This window comes from Bos taurus, chromosome 5 (genome assembly GCF_002263795.3).
Source record: "Bos taurus isolate L1 Dominette 01449 registration number 42190680 breed Hereford chromosome 5, ARS-UCD2.0, whole genome shotgun sequence".
NCBI lineage: Eukaryota > Metazoa > Chordata > Mammalia > Artiodactyla > Bovidae > Bos > Bos taurus.
The window spans coordinates 31,454,356-31,475,389 of NC_037332.1; the positions used below are offsets into that span (position 1 = coordinate 31,454,356).

At 39.3% G+C, this 21,034-nt stretch overlaps 1 protein-coding gene and 1 pseudogene across 1 annotated transcript; both read right to left on the reverse strand.

Annotated features, from left to right (window-relative positions):
• OR8S17P (olfactory receptor family 8 subfamily S member 17, pseudogene) lies at positions 230-1,042 on the reverse strand (annotated as a pseudogene).
• OR8S1 (olfactory receptor family 8 subfamily S member 1) lies at positions 8,120-9,058 on the reverse strand. Its single transcript, NM_001389759.1, has one exon. It carries the CDS (start codon positions 9,056-9,058, stop codon positions 8,120-8,122), a length of 939 nt encoding a protein of 312 aa, NP_001376688.1.
• Positions 9,059-21,034: the final 11,976 nt, after the last annotated feature.

The window sequence follows — 21,034 nt, forward strand, 5'->3', positions numbered from 1 at the left end:
AATCTCCTGGACTGAAATAATTAACTGATGCATTGCTTTGTCCCTGAGCAAATTGACTGAACAAAAACAGCAAGTAGCTCTTGGATTTTCTCAATAATTTCAAATGAAACAGGTTCTTGTAAGATATTTTGTCATATCTGTTATGAACTAAGAAAAGTTTTCCTCAACTTGTTATTCAAACATCTGATGAGATGCTTTTGCATTTCCCAGTCATTCCCTACCTGTTCTCTGCTGTCTGAAATGCTGTAAACCTTTTTGCCACATTCTTTTCAGAAGATTCTTTTACTTCCTTGTTCTTCAGGCTGTAGTCAAGGGGATTCACTAGGGGAGTGACCACACTGTACTGCAGGGAAAAAGTCAACTCCAGCAGGGAACTTAAGGTTGGCATGAGATAGCGAAGAAAAGCAGATCCATAGAAGAAGCTCACTGCAGTGAGGTGGGAAGAACAGGTGGAGAAGGCCTTCCTTCTGCCTGCAGCGGAGCTGATGTTCAGGATGGTGGAGACAATGCGGGCATATGAGAAGAAGACCAGGAGTAAAGTTCCAGAAGCATGCACAATGGTGGAGAACCCCAGGACTGAAAAGTTGATGGAGATATCAGAGCAAGAGAGAGAATAGAGATGGCAGCTCACAGCTGAAGTGAGGCATGACATGTGCCCCACAGAAGTCCAAGCTCAAAGTCATGAGGGTGTTAATGAGAGCATCCAGAAAGCCCAGTCTCCAGGAGAGCCATACTAGATCACATGTAAATATAGCTGTTTACTCATCAGCTGGCCATAGAGCAAAGGGTGACAGATGGCAGTGTAGTGGTCATAAGCCATGACAGAGAGCATGAAGATTTCCGTCCCTGCCATGGAAAACACAAAAAAAGCCTGGGCAAGGCAACCTTCTACTGAAATTGATTTCTTCTGAGACGGGAGATTCTCTAGCATCTTGGGCACAGTGACTGAAGTTAAACAAAGATCCAGGAAAGAGAGGTGACTGAGGAAGAAGTACATGGGTGAATGGAGGTATGATTCCATCCTGATGACAGTCATCATCATCAGATTCCCTATCAGGGTTAGGAGGTTCTGTAATGGTGCTATGGTTTCCTAAAGCCATGAGAGAAGGTGTTCCACTGGAATGAAAGTAGAAGGAAGTGTGAAGTATTCACCTCCTCTTCATGCCATCTCAGAGTTCTTATTTCATTCCATGCACACATATGTCTCTCTTCAGCCTGCTCATCTTTTACAAGGAGTTAAAAAAAAAGTCTTCCTCCTTTCCCCAAATTCTTCTTTGACTCAATTGCCAGCTGTTTAACTCCTGGAAACATGTGCCAGTCCATCTATCTATGTTCTTTCCCTTTGTGGTTCCTCTACCAAAATAGCTCTGGAGAACTTTATTTAATTTTTCAGTCTAGTCTATGACTAACTGGTTTCATCTTGAACTATCCCTTGTGATTTTTTTTTTTTCCCAGCTGTACTGCATGGCTTGCAGGATCTTAGTTCCTTGACCAGGGATTGAATTCACACCCTCTGCAGTGAAAACGCAGAGTCCTAACCACTGGACCCCTAGGAAATTCCCTACCATCCCTTGCTTTTATTCTGTAACACTACTGGTCAAAACCAGTAAACCCGGGTGGTTCTGGTATGCCCCCAGTTGCAGAATCAGGGCACCAATTGTCAGATTGTATTTATTCTGGTGACCTCATTACTCTTCTATTCTCTGCCTTCAACTGATAGTCTTTGAAATTTTTTCTCTTTAAATTTTGACCCAAATCCCATTGCTCTTGAATATTCACTATAATTTCTACCTCCTCCCTTATATATGTCTTCCTTCTCTTCCTGCACAGATTATAGAAAAGAATGATATCTGTCATTTTGTGTGTGTGTGTGTGTCAGTTATGTCTAGGTATTATCAAACATTTAGCTTTCCCTCTACTGGAAGATCACAACAAAACTATAAGTGCTGAATTATCTCAAATTTTAGAAGAAGGAAATTCAATCTGAAAATTTTGCAGTAACTTGCTGCTATTGAAAGAGTAAGTGAGTGGGTAAGATTTACATTCATACAGAGTCGGACACGACTGAAGCAACTTAGCAGCAGCAGCAGGTCTGTGAAGCTATCATTATCTTTGATTTTTATGTTCTGACCAGCTGATATCCATTTTCTTAAACCTGTTTACTTATCTCCACTCTGTGTTCTCTTTTACTCCTTATTCTGTAAACTCTTTCAACCTTCGTTTGGATATCTATTGCTCTGGTTTTCAGCAGAATGTGTGAGTACTATTTCCTTTTTCTCCAAGCATATTGCTTGCTTATGGAGAACAGATTTGGTATTCAACCATCTTAATTATCTTAAATCTTGAACTACAGCAGAATGAGAGGCATATGATGGGTCCTCAATATTTGTTGAATGTAGAAATAATGAAACTGGTTTAGAAGATATTGTGTGTGCTTTGTTTGAGGAATACCCGCCTCCTCCCTGCCCTCCCCATACCAGTGTGATCTCTGGTTTCAGAAATAAACAACTTGAGGATGACTGGGAAGTTGTAAAGAAAAGGAAGGCTCTGTGGGGTTTTGTGATTGCAGAGGACTTACTTTCTATTGTACTAGCTGGCACCTAAAGATTCATTCCCTCTGAGGAGTACCTACTAGCTCATTTTGGGCCACATTCAGAAGGTTGCTTAAAAACATGACAATTATTCATCTATCCATCAGATAATTTATTGATCAGTTACTAATTTGTTTAGTCACTTAATATTTCATTTGTCCACTCCATTTTCCATCCTGTCAATTCAGCAAGGAAACCATCTGTTTCATTCAGTTATGCATTATTTCATCAGTTCTGTCATATATCTAATTACTCAAAGTATTATAGATTTATTTTGTGCTAGGCTTACTTACAATTGATTGGGCAAAAAGACCTTGCTTAACCTTTACTGAATTGTTGTGTCAATACACTTATTTGTCCTGTTTTTCCAGTTACATTTTCCCAGAATCCAGGGTTGAGTTCTTGCACTGGTTAATTTCTTTGTAGCCAGCGTGAAATCTCAGACTCTGTTCTGTCATGAGTGCTCTTTCCTGGTATGATAATTCCTCACTGAAATCTTGATCTATCAACTAGAACTGGGAATCAACTTCGAATTTCCCAAGCTTTCACGGTGGGAATCTCACCAAAGTCTCAGTTGTTCTTGCCCAAAGAACTTACCAGAGTAGATTCAATTCTTGCTGGGCTAGCCAATGCCCTGCTTTTCCTAAATTTCCTTTATTTTTCTATTTCTGTTTAGACAAGTTCTTATACTTTCACCCCTTATCAGAACCCATATTGAAATTACCTCTTGATTCTATCTGGTGAGTAAGTTGTAGTCCAACATGGTGACCTAAATTAATATTTACTCTTCAGTAAAGATGAATAATGGAATGATAACCAAATGGAAAAGTCAATTTTTCCTGTCTTTGAGTTTGTAAAATCTTACAGAAATAAACAATTCTTTGTGTTCTTCAGTAGCAAAGTGGTCAATCCAGTCCATTCACTTTAACTGGAAAATTTCTCAAAATTTGTAATTTACTTTCCAATTTTGGTCAGACACAGTTTGGCCACATTTGCTCCACATTTATTCTCCAGTTTTCCATATTTACTCTCAGTGTAGACCTAGTTACTATCCAAGTTTTATTTCCAGCACTCAGCCTGAGATAACTCTAGGATATCCAAAGGACTTTGGAGAAACCGTGAAAGATCCAATATTTGAAAACCTCTGTCTTCTGCTAACATCTCACAAAGCCCATCAGCAAGGCAAGTGGAAGCCCAAGTTGTAAGATTCTATGATTTTCTCCCTCTGACTCCCAACATAGATCCTCTGACTGTGAGCATGCAAAGACAGAACTTCATTTCAACCTTGCAGTGAAAGTTATATACTAATTTCAAATTCTTGTCACTTACCTTGAAAGGGAACACAGTGGCTTCAATTCACATTAAAGTTGAATGCTTATTTTGAAATTCAGAAAAAGGTAGAGAGAAGTTTTGATGCTTACATAGAGAAGAGGGGAAGATAAGAACATAAAGCTCAAGGTGATCCTCTTAATAGAAATGTGCTATTTACCAATTCGCTGGGTAACTGTGTGTGAGCACTTCTTAAAATAGGTCAGCTCTTAATATCTTATAAATGTTCATGTCAGATATTATCTTAAAGAGAAGAAGAGCAAGATATTGCATTTCTGGATCACTGAAGAATAATAAAAAATAATTATCACTTTCTACCGTATTATTTTTTACTTGTGTTTACACTACTGTGAATTCATTTTACTTAAATTAACATTTGCCTAAATTTAAAATTCAACAAATTCAGAAAGCAAAAGAACATAAATGCCATTATAAATTATTAATTCATTTATATCCAATGATTTTACATCATTCCCAAAAAGATATTCTAAGAAAACAGTCTCCAGATTTATCTACTAAGTATATGTGAAGGTTGCTCAGTTGTGTCTGACTCTTTGCGACTCCATGGGCTGCAGCCCACCAGGCTCCTCTGTCCATGGAATTCTCCAGGCAAGAACACTGGAGTGGGCTGCCACTTCCTTCTCCAGGCTACTAAGTGTAATCACACACAAAATATCCACTAATTACATTAATGACTGGATGGACAGCTTAATGAAAATAGAAAGAGAGACACGTATAGAGTTGGAAGGCAGAAATGGTCTGGGTAACAATTATTGGAAATATAAGAAACTCAGAAGAGTATACGGAATATGGGTATCCCAAGCACAACTTGAAAAGGACAGAAGTGGAAAATGAGAGAAGGGATGGAGGACATGTGGTTTGTATTCATGGAAGACAGACTTTGCATACCTTAATATTCTCCTTATAAGCTTCACCGGATCCTGCTCTTCCTGGTCTCCTTTAACCATGAATTTTGTTAATGACCAGAATATTGTTGATGACTAAGGTGCTTAATAATAGCAGAAAGGTGAACTATTTTTAGCACATGTATTTAGAGTCTAAAAGAAGGAGGAGGATGTCAGGCTACTAAAGTTTATCAACTATGTTATGCTTTTTCCTATTCCTCCCCAGAATGGGGCTCTTCAGGCTCTTGCTTTAAGCTCCCCAGATCAATGCAGATCACATAACCAGTTTGTGCTTAACTCTAAAAAGCATAGATAGGATTTATTTGGTAGATGCTAAGAGCTTCAAAGGAGAGAGACACCCATAAAGTTCTTAGTGTGTGAAACTCAGACTGCAGCACAAGGAAAAGATGATGGGAGAACTTAAGATAAAAGAAAGTGCTTGAGAAAGCCAGGTGCAGAAGGCTGGAGAAGGAAAAGAAAACAGAAGCTGGAAGTCCCAGGTGGGAATGAAGGAAAATTTTAGAGAAATTGTAGAGGTCTGGGTTTTTGTGGCATAAAGCTCATCTTTTGAGTCTAGTCTCACTGTGATATAAGAAGTCATCTTTGGTCAGGTGACCACTACTCACAGGGAAATCAATAATTCTTCAGGTGAATTCCATAAAGTGTACATGTTAGGTTTTCTATTTACAAATATCACAAGGGAGAGAAAACTGACTAACTCAGGTGAAGAAGTTGAAAGCTGCCTTGGTCCTGCCACTTTCAAATTCTGACAGGAGCACAGGAGAAATTTCTCTCATGTCATCCCAAGCCAATTCACAGAAGCTATTCTTCATTTAACACTCTTGTGAGTCTATATACCAGGCAAAGAATAGCAGTGAAGCAAGTGATTTTCAGATAGAATCTAGCTGAAGGGAAGCCAGAGAAGCTGGTGGAGCTGATGAAACTTAGCAGTGCAAGAGAGCTGTAGTCCCTGAGGTCAAATCTGAAGCCAAATTTTGAACTTAGAAGAGTGAAGGCTGTAGAACTCCTAGGTGAATCTCACAAATATAAGCTATAGAACTTTACAATTGAAGTTCTTACTGTAAACCCTGGAATAGTGTGGGTTTTAAAAGCAGGCAAGCTGAGGAACTTACCTAGCAGTCCGACAGTTAAGACTCTGTGCTTCCCCTGCAGAGGGTGTGGGTTCAAGGGAACTAAGATCCCACATGTCTTGAGGTGTGGCTAAGAAAAGAAAAGTAGGCAAGCTGAGAAGTCTTTGCCTATTGGCCACTTAAACTGGAGGGATACTTTATTAGGAAATTATCAAGGAAGGTGTTTAGCAAGATGTAATTCACCTGACAGCTCACTTTCCCATATTCACAAGAAACTGTAGTTTGTGTGTGTGTGTGTGTGTGTGTGTGTGTGAATTTATTTATTTTAATTGGAGGCTAATTACTTTACAATATTGTATTGGTTTTGCCATACTTCAACATGCATCCGTCAAGGGTGTACACGTGTTCCCCATCCTGAACCCCCCTCCCACCTCCCTTCCCATACCATCCCTCTGGGTCATCCCAGTGCACCAGCTCCAAGCTTCCTGTATCCTGCATCGAACCTGGACTGGCGATTCATTTCTTATATGATATTATACATGTTTTAATGCCATTCTCCCAAATCATCTCCCCTCTCCCTCTCCCACATAGTCCAAAAGACTGTTCTATACATCTGTGTCTCTTTTGCTGCCTCGCATACAGGGTTGTTGTTGCTGCTGCTAAGTCACTTCAGTTGTGTCCGACTCTGTGCGACCCCATAGACGACAGCCCACCAGGCTCCCCCATCCCTGGGATTCTCCAGGTAAGAACACTGGAATGGGTTGCCATTTCCTTCTCCAATACATGAAATGGAAAAGTGAAAGTGAAGTCGCTCAGTCGTGTCCGACCCTCAACGACCCCATGGACTGCAGCCCACCAGGCTCCTCCATCCATGGGACTTCCCAGGCAAGAGTACCAGAGTGGGGTGCCATTGCCTTCTCCGAGGGTTGTTGTTACCATCTTTCTAAATTCCATATATATGCATTAGTATACTGTATTGGTGTTTTTCTTTCTGGCTTACTTCACTCTGTATAATAGGCTCCAGTTTCATCCATCTCATTAGAACTGATTCAAATGTATTCTTCTTCATTTTACAGTTATTTAGATGATTGCAAAATACAGATTAAACAAAGCAGAAGCAGCATGAGAATTGATTTATGTCTTACAGGTCTTATGTCTTATAGGTACCAATGAATTATGTGAGATTGATGCAGTGCCTTAAAACCAGCAAACCATAAGCCCCTACACAGTGACCAGTTGTTTGACAGCTGAGAGGTGAGGGACAAAGATGGTTTCAGGACTCCTGTGTCATAAGATCAAATTATTTGTCTAAGGCACATTGCCTACAGTCTACACGGGGAAGATCTTGATGAGATCAGCTAATTGGAGAATATGCAAGTCTGAATAATGACTATGTGAGAAATAAAGTTTCTAGAGCCACAGCGCCTCCTTATAGCCTCTTACACTGGTGATTTGGCCAGCACTATGCACATACATGAGGGCTTTCTTGATAGCTCAGTTGGAAAAGAATCCACCTGCAATGCAGGAGACCCTGGTTTGATTCCTGAGTCGGTAAGATCCACTGGAAAAGGGATAGGCTACCCACTCCAGTATTCTGGCCTGGAGAATTCCATGAACTGTATAGTCCATGGGATTGCAAAGAGTTGGACATGACTGAGCAACTTTCACTTTCACTTTTCACTGCACATACATGAGTTCTTAGAAATTTTATCCGAGTCTGAGCTCCATCTCTATACATTCATTGTCTCTCTGCAGAGCTTTTAGCTTTTTAAGCCTGTCTTCTATGGCCACCCAGTTGGACTTCTTTTATTTTCAACCCTCTACCCTTACCTATGACTTTTTTCTCTTAAAGATCCAGGACCCTACATTCTTATCGAATGTATGGCTTTTAGCATATTCTCCAGTTAGTAAAAATAATGATAGATTCATGAAACTAATAATTTTACTAAAACAGATGTTTCAGAATGAGAAAAATGGATCAATTTGTTCATAACAAAGTTTTCTAGACAAGGTGATTATTTTAAAAGAAAATAAAGGGAGCTTTCCTTCCTATAACTTTATGCCATTCTCTCATGTATTTCTAATGTAGGTTGTAGCATCTGACGTTGTGAGTACTCAAGAGTGCTCCTTACTACTGCAAACTCACCTAATGTCCTTTTCTATGCAGATTTATTCCAGTTCTTCACTATCCTATATTTTCATTTCAGCACCTGATATGCTGCAAATACTTTTCCAAAGTTCTTTTCAGAGCCACCTTCACCTCCTTGTTTTTCAGACTGTAAATGAGGGGATTCAGCATGGGCGTGATGACAGTATACTGCACAGAGAAGATCAGTTCTGCAGGGGATCCTGAATTTGGCATAAGATGGCGGAGCAAACCTGAGCCAAAGTACAGTGTCACTGCAGTGAGGTGGGAAGAGCAGGTGGAGAAGGCCTTGCTTCTGCCTGAGGTAGAGCTGATGCTCAGGATGGTGGTGATAATGTGGGCATAGGATAGGGAGACCAAAAGGAAGGTTCCCAGCCCGTGTAGCAGAGTGGAACAGAGCAAGGCAATGAGGTTTCTGGAGATATCAGAGCAGGACAGGGAGAGGAGAGAGGGCATTTCACAGCTGTAGTGAGGGATGATTTTGGCCTCACAGAAGATCATGTTCACAGCTAGGAAGATGTTGATGAGTGCGTCCAGAAAGCCCAGGCCCCACGAGCCCCACACAAGCTGAATGTACAGCTTTTTACTCATGATCTGTCCATAGAGTAGAGGGTGGCAGATCGCAGCATAGCGGTCATAGGCCATCACTGAGAGCAGACAGGCTTCGGTCCCTGCAGCAACAAACACAAAGAAGACCTGAGCTAGGCAGCCCTCTACCGATATTGTTTTCCTTCGAGACAGGAGGTTCTCCAACATCTTGGGCACTGTGACTGAAGAGAAGCAGATATCAACGAAAGAGAGGTGGCTCAGGAAGAAGTACATGGGTGTGTGGAGGTGGGAATCAGCCTTGATCACCAGCAACATCATCAAGTTCCCCATTATTGTCAGAAGGTAAATCCCCAGGAATAGCACAAAGAGCAGAGCCTGGGTGTGAGGGTTGGCAGACAGTCCGAGGAGGATGAACTCTGTGACAGTGCTGTGGTTCCTCAAGTCCATTTACAAAGGCCTTTCCCTAGAAATAATATAAACAGGCATGGGAGCCAAAAGTCTTTTTCCCCAGACCTCTCCCCTCCCCTGATAACAGGGGGTTTTCCTCGGTGACCTCAGGCTACACTGGAATTTTTCCATTGTATTTGTCCTCTGTTCATATCACCATTATTTGTAAATGTTTTTGCTTTCTATTATGACCTCAGTTTGTGTCAATCACTTGAAACAAAAAGATGATCAAGATATGATATCCATTGAAGAATATGCATATGAAGAGTAAATATATAACTGTAATTACTACAATGGGAACTCAAATTGAGATTTAGTGAGGGCCAATAATGACATTACATTGAGTGAATTTGACAATATCCTTAAGAAAGCAATATGATTGCACTTGGAAAATGTTTCTGACAAATATTCAGTTTGCATGAACATGAAGTTTGTATTCAAAGGCTCAGAGAAAAATCAAGTTATATTTGGTTTAACATAATGGCAACCTGCTCCAGTATTCTTGCCTGGAAAATTCCATGAATAGAAGAACCTGGTGGGTGACTGAGTAACCGAGCACAAAATCAGATCTAAGATGCTGACACCTAGGGAATAAATGGGCATCAGAGATAGTGGCTAAAAATGTGGGCTCCTGCATCAGACTAGGTTCAAATTTCAGCTCTACCTCTAATTAGGTACATGACTTTGTACATGATGCATAAAACTCCTTGCTTGGATTTCCTTATGTTTAAAATGAAAATTAATAACAGTACTAAGAAAGGTTCTAGGATTAAATATGAGATTATATATAAAGTTCTTAAAAAGCATCTACTCCTAACTGTCCATTACTGCTATTATTTGAGATTGTAAGTCTAGGCGGAAGTCACCTAAATTCTCACATATGGTGAAGCTCTGTTAAAGACTAAAGTTGTTTCTGTTAATACTGCTGTTATACTTAACTTTACATACCTGTATATACTTTAGATACATTATATACCTTTACCAAGAGAAGTGTATGAACACAGTTGTAAAGTAAATTTTAGAATTATTTTGGAGGAGAGAAATTTGTAATTACTGTGGGTACTTTCACTCAGAAAGGAGGAAATAAAAGTATTTCCACTATATATATATACACACACATATATACATATATATATATTTATATAAGTATTTTCTACTGTAAGTATAGCTGTAAGACTAAAGAGATGACTGGGGAAAAAAAGTGGGTGGGACTCAGTGTGAATCCCTGGGCCCACCTGGAGGAGCATTATTGGGTTGGATGTGTTCCCAGGTCAGGTTAAAATCTCTAGGAAAGTCAGCAAGAGGAGTGCTTGAGAGGTTTCATGCTGCAGGAAAGAGTAGCAGCCAGGAAAGAGGACTCTGCCCAGTACCACACATTCTGGACCTCCCTCCAATACAGTGTAGCAAACAGGTTTGGAAATTAATCCTGTAGGACAGTAAGAGTTTGACTCAGAGCTCTTACCTTCTGTTGGAAATACCCACTGCAGCTACTGTCTCTCCCTTAGGAGGAAATCTCTACCCATTATTTCTGCTCACATTCAGAGGCCTGTTTAAAATAGGAATAGAACATTCACTCATATTCCTCTTTTGCAGATATTTAGATATTAGATGAACTTTTGTCTTTCGTCCTTAGAAACTGTCCTCACTCTCCATATCCCAAATTTCTCCTCCATGGCCAGATTCTGTTTATGTCTCTCGACTCTGTTTCTCATAAGTCTTTGGGTCTTGATTACAACAAGGCTCTTTTCGCCTGAATGCTGAATAGTTTCCAGTGATTTCCAGCTTTGTCCTCACACCTGGAAGTCCGGTCTTTGGTTACCCACAGGACTCATTGAGGTGGCTCAGTCAGTTTCCTGGTCCTGTCCATTCCCAGCAAGTCCAAAGCTCGGCCAAAGGGAAGTTCTGATTCCTACTCATTAACTCCTTAGCCATAAATCCACCTCAGAATCCTCCCCACTTCCCAAAAGCAGATTACCTGTACAGCCTGTTGGAGAAGGCACTCTGCTTTCCAATGTGACTGCAGAACTTTTATTTAGATTCATCTATTAAGAAGGAAGATGATTCATCTACCAAGAAAAGTGGTTTCTATGTCTTTTATCGTGGGAGAATTTATAAAATCCCAGTGATGATATGTTTCACTGAATTCTACACTAATAAACTTATATGGCCAGAGAGCAGTTTTCTTTCAGTGGGTCTCAAATACACCTTAGTTTTCTTTGTGTCCAGAATCACATCCCAGCCACACATAGTATTATTTGAGTTTAACCATTCCACAGAGCAGCTACGTTTAGGCAGTTGGCTGGTTTGATTCCTTGCCCTTGGCAGCCTAGGAGGTGGTAAGGGCACAGCTTTTATATCACATAGTCACCATCTGAAGTTGGACTTAGTTTTCAAGAACTGTTTTCAACACTGAGTTTTGTAAAGACCAAGGGGGATCTCTTAGGTGTGGCCTTTGGAATGTTTAGGTGACGCAATGACCTTTAAATATTAATTCTAAAATCACCTGAGCTAGTGGGAGTTAGAAATAAGAATGGCCAAAGGGGTATTTATCTGAATCCCCAAGCAGGAAAGGAATAGTTTACAAGTGACACTCCAACGGCTGTCTTCTCTCTGGTGAAATCACCTCCAGTTAAACTTGCTGTGTAAAAGTATTTTGTTCAAATAAGTAAAAAGACAAAAAATAAGTACAATCATTTTCTTAAACTGTTCTAATTTTATTTACTTTGATAGATCCAATTTGTGTGCTCCCATGTTTGGGAGCATTTAGGGAAATGCTTGTTAATAAGTTTATTATAGTCTTAAGTAAGAATAGTCTCATATAAACCAAAATTTCTATGTGTTTGTTACAGTGAATTAAAAAGTTTTCATTCAAACTAGACTTTTGTGACCTGATAATTATTCCCTACTGTCACTTGCCAATTAAACTAGTAAGCAAAAGAAATATAATAGATATTTGGGATAATTAAATTTACTTTTTTAAAAACATTTAATTTTTTATTAATCTATACGGAATTCTAATTTTATGTTTATTTATTTTCTCTTTACAACCTTTGTTCTTATATGTCTCTAAGACTATTCATGTATGTTGTTCAATTGCTCAGTTGTCGCTGACTCCTTGCAGCCCCATAGACTGCGGCATGCCAGGCTTCCCTGTCCATCACCAACTCCCAGAGTTTACTCAAACTCATGTCCATTGAGTCGGTGATGCCATCCAACCATTTCGTCCTCTGTCATCCCTTTCTCATCCTGCCTTCAATCTTTCCCAGGATCAGGGTCTTTTCAAATGAGTCAACTCTTCACATCAGGTGGCCAAAGTATTGGAGTTTCAGCTTCAGCGTCAGTCCTTCCAATGAATATTCAGGATTGATTTCCTTTAGGATTGACTGGTTTGATCTCCCTGCAGTCCAAGGGACACTCAAGAGTCTTCTCCAACACCACAGTTTGAAAGCATCTGTTCTTAAGTGCTCAGCCTTGTTTATGGTCCAAAATCATATCCATACATGACTACTGCAAAAACCATAGCTTTGACTAGATGGACCTTTGTTGGCAAAGTAATGTCTCTGCTTTTTAATATGCTGTCTAGAGTTGTTATAACTTTTCTTTCAAAGAGCTGCTGCTGCTGCTGCTGCTAAGTCGCTTCAGTCGTGTCCGACTCTGTGCAACCCCATAGACGGTAGCCCACCAGGCTCCCCCGTCCCTGGGATTCTCCAGCAAGAACACTGGAGTGGGTTGCCATTTCCTTCTCCAATGCATGAAAGTGAGAAGTGAAAGTGAAGTTGCTCAGTTGTCTCTGACTCTTAGCGACCCCATGGACTGCAGCCCACCAGGCTCCTCCATCCATGGGAATTTCCAGGCAAGAGTACTGGAGTGGGGTGGCACAGTTAAATTTCATGGCTGCAGTAACCATCTGCATTGATTTTGGAGTCCAAGAAAAGGAGATGCAATTTAAACCACAATGAGATACTATTATACACAGACCAGAATCTGTTGTTTGTCCATTTAAAATTATTATTTAAACTGTATCTTCTTTTACAACTAAATTACTTAACATAATAACAAAAATTAAGTTACTAACTTCAAAAATAAAGAGATAAAATGTGTAAAAATTATATTTAAATGAGAAACATCATCACGAACTGGTCACATTAAAAGAGTTCCTCTCACTGAGGAAGGAAAAAATACCTTGCATCTAGTAGCCATCGGTCTGCAGCCACTCCTTACACTGAGCCCTGAGGAAACTCAGGATGTGAAAACACAGGATACTGGCTACAGATAATTAAGGTGCTTATCAAAGAAATGATTTTAGTGAGCCCAGGCTCTTGCATCTTCCCAACATAGAAAAGTGCTGAATTCCTTTACTTAAGATATATATATATATATATATTTTTTTTTTTAATTAACAATAATCTTTTGGTATTCAGACTCAGTTCAGTTCAGTTCAGTTCAGTCGTGTCCGACTCTTTGTGATCCCATGAACGGCAGCACGCCAGGCCTCCCTGTCCATCACCAACTCCCGGAGTTTACTCAAACTCATGTCTATCGAATAATTTGTGAATAAATAGTAAATAATTCAATAACATCTGCCTACCCATTGTATAATTGTACCACTTCTTGATGACCCCTTTTCATCCATTTCCATCCTCTGCACTTTGCAGAACTGTTCTAGCCTCTCACTAGCTGCCCATTCTACAATAACAATGTATTCAAAAAGATGCTTATTAAACTCCTTTTCTCTAATAATAAATTTTGTCTATAAGCAATTTATAGATTCAATGCAATCCCTATCAAGCTACCAACAGTATTCTTCACAGAGCTAGAACAAATAATTTCACAATTTGTATGGAAATACAAAAAAAACTCGAATAGCCAAAGCTATCTTGAGAAAGAAGAATGGAACTGGAGGAATCAACCTGCCTGACTTCAGGCTCTATTACAAAGCCACAGTTATCAAGACAGTATGGTACTGGCACAAAGACAGAAATATTGATCAATGTAACAAAATAGAAAGCCCAGAGATAAATCCACGCACATATGGACACCTTATCTTTGACAAAGGAGGCAAGAATATACAATGGATTAAAGACAATCTCTTTAACAAGTGGTGCTGGGAAAACTGGTCAACCACGTGTAAAAGAATGAAACTAGAACACTTTCTAATACCATACACAAAAATTAAACTCAAAATGGATTAAAGATCTCAACGTAAGACCAGAAACTATAGAACTCCTAGAGGAGAACATAGGCAAAACACTCTCTGACATACATCACAGCAGGATCCTCTATGACCCACCTCCCAGAATATTGGAAATAAAAGCAAAAATAAACAAATGGGACCTAATTAAACTTAAAAGCTTCTGTACAACAAAGGAAACTATTAGCAAGGTGAAAAGACAGCCTTCAGAATGGGAGAAAATAATAGCAAATGAAGCAACGGACAAACAACTAATCTCAAAAATATACAAGCAACTCCTACAGCTCAACTCCAGAAAAATAAATGACCCAATCAAAAAATGGGCCAAAGAACTAAATAGACATTTCTCCAAAGAAGACATACAGATGGCTAACAAACACATGAAAAGATGCTCAACATCACTCATTATCAGAGAAATGCAAATAAAAACCACTATGAGGTACCATTTCACACCAGTCAGAATGGCTGCGATCCAAAAGTCTACAAGCAATAAATGCTGGAGAGGGTGTGGAGAAAAGGGAACTCTTTTATACTGTTGGTGGGAATGCAAACTAGTACAGCCACTATGGAGAACAGTGTGGAGATTCCTTAAAAAACTGGAAATAGAACTGCCTTATGATCCAGCAATCCCACTGCTGGGCATACACACTGAGGAAGCCAGAAGGGAAAGAGACACGTGTACCCCAATGTTCTTTGCAGCACTGTTTATAATAGCCAGGACATGGAAGCAACCTAGATGCCCATCAGCAGATGAGTGGATAAGAAAGCTGTGGTACATATACACAATGGAGTATTACTCAGCCATTAAAAAGAATACATTTGAATCAGTTCTAATGAGATGGATGAAACTGGAGCCCATTATACAGAGTGAAGTAAGCCAGAAAGAAAAACACCAATACAGTATACTAACGCATATATATGGAATTTAGAAAGATGGAAACAATAACCCTGTGTACGAGACAGGAAAAGAGACACCGATATATAGATCAGTCTTATGGACTCTGTGGGAGAGGGAGAGGGTGGGGAGATTTGGGAAAATAGCATTGAAACATGTATAATATCATGATTGAAACGAGTCACCAGTCCAGGTTCGATGCACGGTACTGGAGACTTGGGGCTGGTGCACTGGGACGACCCAGAAGGAGGGGAGGGGAGGGAGGAGGGTGGAGGGTTCAGGATGGGGAATGCGGGTATACCTGTGGCGGATTCATTTTGATATTTGGCAAAACTAATACAATATTGTAAAGTTTAAAAATAAAATAAAATTTAAAAAATAATAAAATCAAACCAGTCAATCCTAAAAAAAAATCAATCCTGAACATTCATTGGAAGGACTGATGATGAAGCTGAAACTCCAATACTTTGGCCACTTGATATGAAAGGCTGACTCATTAGAAGAGACCCTGATGCTGGGAAAGATTGAAGGGTGGAGGAGAAAGTGAATGACAGAGGATGAGATGGTTGAATGGCATCACAGACTAAACGGACATGAGTTTGAGCAAGCTCTGGGAACTGGTGATGGACAGCGAAGCCTGGTGTGCTACAGTCCATGTGGTTGCAAAGAGTTGGACATGACTGAGCGACTGAACTGAACTGACTGAATAATAAAATAATAAATAATAAATTTTACCAAATGTATTGATTTGGTAATATCACAAATTTTGCATAGAAACATATTATACCTTTTAATATCTTGACATTTTTTCCCTTGGCATTTGATTAACTTCAAGATAATTAAATTATTGATTTTACACATACATTTTCTCCTAGATGTCAGTTCAGTCCATTCACTCAGTCGTGTCCGACTCTTTGTAACCCCATGAACTGCAGCATTCCAGGCCTCCCTGTCCATCACCAACTCCCGGAGTTTGCTCAAACTCATGTCCATCGAGTCGGTGATGCCATCCAGCCATCTCAACCTCTGCCGTCCCCTTCTCCTCCTGCCCACAATCCCTCCCAGCATCAGAATCTTTTCCAACGAGTCATCTCTTCACATGAGGTGGCCAAAGTATTGGAGTTTCAGCTTTAGAATCAGTCCTTCCAATGAACACCCAGGATTGATCTCCTTTAAAATGGACTGGCTGAATGGATACAAAAACAAGACCCGTACATATGTTGTCTACAAGAGACCCACCTCAAAACAGGGGACACATACAGACTGAAAGTGAAGGGCTGGAAAAAGATTTTCCATGCAAATAGGGACCAAAAGAAAGCAGGAGTAGCAATACTCATATCAGATAAAATAGACTTTAAAACAAAGGCTGTGAAAAGAGACAAAGAAGGTCACTACATAATGATCAAAGGATCAATCCAAGAAGAAGATATAACAATTATAAATATATATGCACCCAACATGGGAGCACCACAGTATGTAAGACAAATGATAACAAGTATGAAAGGAGAAATTAACAATAACACAATAATAGTGGGAGACTTTAATACCCCACTCACACCTATGGATAGATCAACTAAACAGAAAATTAACAAGGAAACACAAACTTTAAACGATACAATAGACCAGTTAGACCTAATTGATATCTATAGGACATTTCATCCCAAAACAATGAATTTCACCTTTTTCTCAAGCGTACATGGAACCTTCTCCAGGATAGATCACATCCTGGGCCATAAAGCTAGCCTTGGTAAATTCAAAAAAATAGAAATCATTCCAAGCATCTTTTCTGACCACAATGCAGTAAGATTAGATCTCAATTACAGGAGAAAAACTATTAAAAATTCCAACATATGGAGGCTGAACAACACGCTGCTGAATAACCAACAAATCACAGAAGAAATCAAAAACGAAATCAAAATTTGCATAGAAACGAATGAAAATGAAAACACAACAACCCAAGACCTGTGGGACACGGTAAAAGCAGTCCTAAGGGGAAAGTTCATAGCAATACAGGCACACCTCAAGAAACAAGAAAAAAGTCAAATAAATAACCTAACTCTACACCTAAAGCAACTAGAAAAGGAAGAAATGAAGAACTCCAGGGTTAGGAGAACGAAAGAAATCTTAAAAATTAGAGCAGAAATAAATGCAAACGAAACAAAAGAGACCATAGCAAAAATCAACAAAACCAAAAGCTGGTTCTTTGAAAGGATAAATAAAATTGACAAACCATTAGCCAGACTCATCAAGAAACAAAGGGAGAAAAATCAAATCAATAAAATTAGAAATGAAACTGGAGAGATCACAACAGAAAACACAGAAATACAAAGGATCATAAGAGACTACTATCAACAATTATATGCCAATAAAATGGACAACGTGGAAGAAATGGACAAATTCTTAGAAAAGTACAATCTAAAACTCGACCAGGAAGAAATAGAAAATCTTAACAGACCCATCATAAGCATGGAAATTGAAACTGTAATCAAAAATCTTCCAGCAAACAAAAGCCCAGGTCCAGACGGCTTCACAGCTGAATTCTACCAAAAATTTAGAGAAGAGCTAACACCTATCCTGCTCAAACTCTTCCAAAAAATTGCAGAGGAAGGTAAACTTCCAAACTCATTCTATGAGGCCACCAGCACCCTAATACCAAAACCTGACAAAGATCCCACAAAAAAAGAAAACTACAGGCCAATATCACTGATGAACATAGATGCAAAAATCCTTAACAAAATTCTAGCAATCAGAATCCAACAACACATTAAAAAGATCATACACCATGACCAAGTGGGCTTTATCCCAGGGATGCAAGGATTCTTCAATATCCGCAAATCAATGTAATACACCACATTAACAAATTGAAAAATAAAAAGCATATGATTATCTCAATAGATGCAGAGAAAGCCTTTGACAAAATTCAACATCCATTTATGATAAAAACTCTCCAGAAAGCAGGAATAGAAGGAACATACCTCAACATAATAAAAGCTATATATGACAAACCCACAGCAAACATTATCCTCAATGGTGAAAAATTGAAAGCATTTCCTCTAAAGTCAGGAACAAGACAAGGGTGCCCACTTTCACCATTACTATTCAACATAGTTTTGGAAGTTTTGGCCACAGCAATCAGAGCAGAAAAAGAAATAAAAGGAATCCAAATTGGAAAAGAAGAAGTAAAACTCTCACTATTTGCAGATGACATGATCCTCTACATAGAAAACCCTAAACTCTACCAGAAAATTACTAGAAATAATCAATGACTATAGTAAAGTTGCAAGATATACAGTCAACACACAGAAATCCCTTGCACTCCTATACACGAATAATGAGAAAACAGAAAGAGAAATTAAGGAAACAATTCTATTCACCATTGCAACGGAAAGAATAAAATACTTAGGAATATATCTACCTAAAGAAACTAAAGACCTATATAGAGAAAACTATAAAACACTGGTGAAAGAAATCAAAGAGGACACTAATAGATGGAGAAATATACCATGTTCATGGATTGGAAGAATCAATATAGTGAAAATGAGTATACTACCCAAAGCAATTTATAGATTCAATGCAATCCCTATCAAGCTACCAACAGTATTCTTCACAGAGCTAGAACAAATAATTTCACAATTTGTATGGAAATACAAAAAACCTCGAATAGCCAAAGCTATCTTGAGAAAGAAGAATGGAACTGGAGGAATCAACCTGCCTGACTTCAGGCTCTATTACAAAGCCACAGTTATCAAGACAGTATGGTACTGGCACAAAGACAGAAATATAGATCAATGGAACAAAATAGAAAGCCCAGAGATAAATCCACGCACCTATGGACACCTTATCTTTGACAAAGGAGGCAAGAATATACAATGGATTAAAGACAATCTCTTTAACAAGTGGTGCTGGGAAATCTGGTCAACCACTTGTAAAAGAATGAAACTAGAACACTTTCTAACACCATACACAAAAATAAACTCAAAATGAATTAAAGATCTAAACGTAAGACCAGAAACTACAAAACTCCTAGAGGAGAACATAGGCAAAACACTCTCCGACATACATCACAGCAGGATCCTCTATGACCCACCTCCCAGAATATTGGAAATAAAAGCAAAAATAAACAAGTGGGACCTAATTAACCTTAAAAGCTTCTGCACATCAAAGGAAACTATTAGCAAGGTGAAAAGACAGCCTTCAGAATGGGAGAAAATAATAGCAAGTGAAGCAACGGACAAACAACTAATCTCAAAAATATACAAGCAACTCCTACAGCTCAACTCCAGAAAAATAAATGACCCAATCAAAAAATGGGCCAAAGAACTAAATAGACATTTCTCCAAAGAAGACATACAGATGGCTAACAAACACATGAAAAGATGCTCAACATCACTCATTATCAGAGAAATGCAAATAAAAACCACTATGAGGTACCATTTCACACCAGTCAGAATGGCTGCGATCCAAAAGTCTACAAGCAATAAATGCTGGAGAGGGTGTGGAGAAAAGGGAATCCTCTTACACTGTTGGTGGGAATGCAAACTAGTACAGCCACTATGGAGAACAGTGTGGAGATTCCTTAAAAAACTGGAAATAGAACTGCCTTATGATTCAGCAATCCCACTGCTGGGCATACACACTGAGGAAACCAGAAGGGAAAGAGACACGTGTACCCCAATGTTCATTGCAGCACTGTTTATAATAGCCAGGACATGTAAGCAACCTAGATGCCCATCAGCAGATGAGTGGATAAGAAAGCTGTGGTACATATACACAATGGAGTATTACACAGCCATTAAAAAGAATACATTTGAATCAGTTCTAATGAGGTGGATGAAACTGGAGCCTATTATACAGAGTGAAGTAAGCCAGAAGGAAAAACATCAATACAGTATACTAACGCATATATATGGAATTTAGAAAGATGGTAACAATAACCTGGTGTACGGGACAGCAAAAGAGACACTGATGTATAGATCAGTCTTATGGACTCTGTGGGAGAGGGAGAGGGTGGGAAGTTTTGGGAGAATGACATTGAAACATGTAAAATATCATGTAAGAAACGAGTCACCAGTCCAGGTTCAATGCACGATACTGGATGCTTTGGGCTAGTGCACTGGGACGACCCAGAGGGATGGTATGGGAAGGGAGGAGGGAGGAGGGTTCAGGATGGGGAATACATGTATACCTGTGGCAGATTCATTTCGATATTTGGCAAAACTAATTATGTAAAGTTTAAAAATAAAATAAAATTAAAAAAAAAAAAAAAGGTAGATCACAGAGTCAGGATGTAATGGCATAAAAGCCAGTTAGAGATATCATCAAAATGCCCTCAATTAGCCAGCGTAATATTTAAGTGACTTCCTAAAAGTGAGGCACTGCTTGGAAGTAAAGTGTAAATGAGTACCCAGAATGATATGGAATCAATGAGCTTCAAAGAAGTAGACATTTATGACTGTGTGGATGGTAGGGATTTATAAGATCTGCTACTTTCTACAGTGACTTGGGGTTGTGTGAGAGCAGCTAAGACAGGAACATTTTTCCTTGAATGATTCGAGCTGGAAATTGCTGAAAGAAAAATGCATTCAAGATTTAGAAGGTGAAAGGGAAGCGGCAGCCATGTTTATGCTGGGAAGACTGGTTGCGAGTCAAGCGCTATTGTGCCTCCACATTGTCACAGATATGCTGGCTCACCTTGGCGGTATGGGGCAACATCCAGGCCTCAGTTCTTTCAGCTCCCACACGGTAAAGAGCAAAGAGCATCAGTTCTTTTGCAGTCACCCATGCCATCAAAGTAGAAAGCATGGAAGCAATCAAAGAAGACCACCATGAGTTCCAGCGAGAGACCAACACAAGTACCCACTAACCTTCACTAGGTTTCACTTTGTCCTTC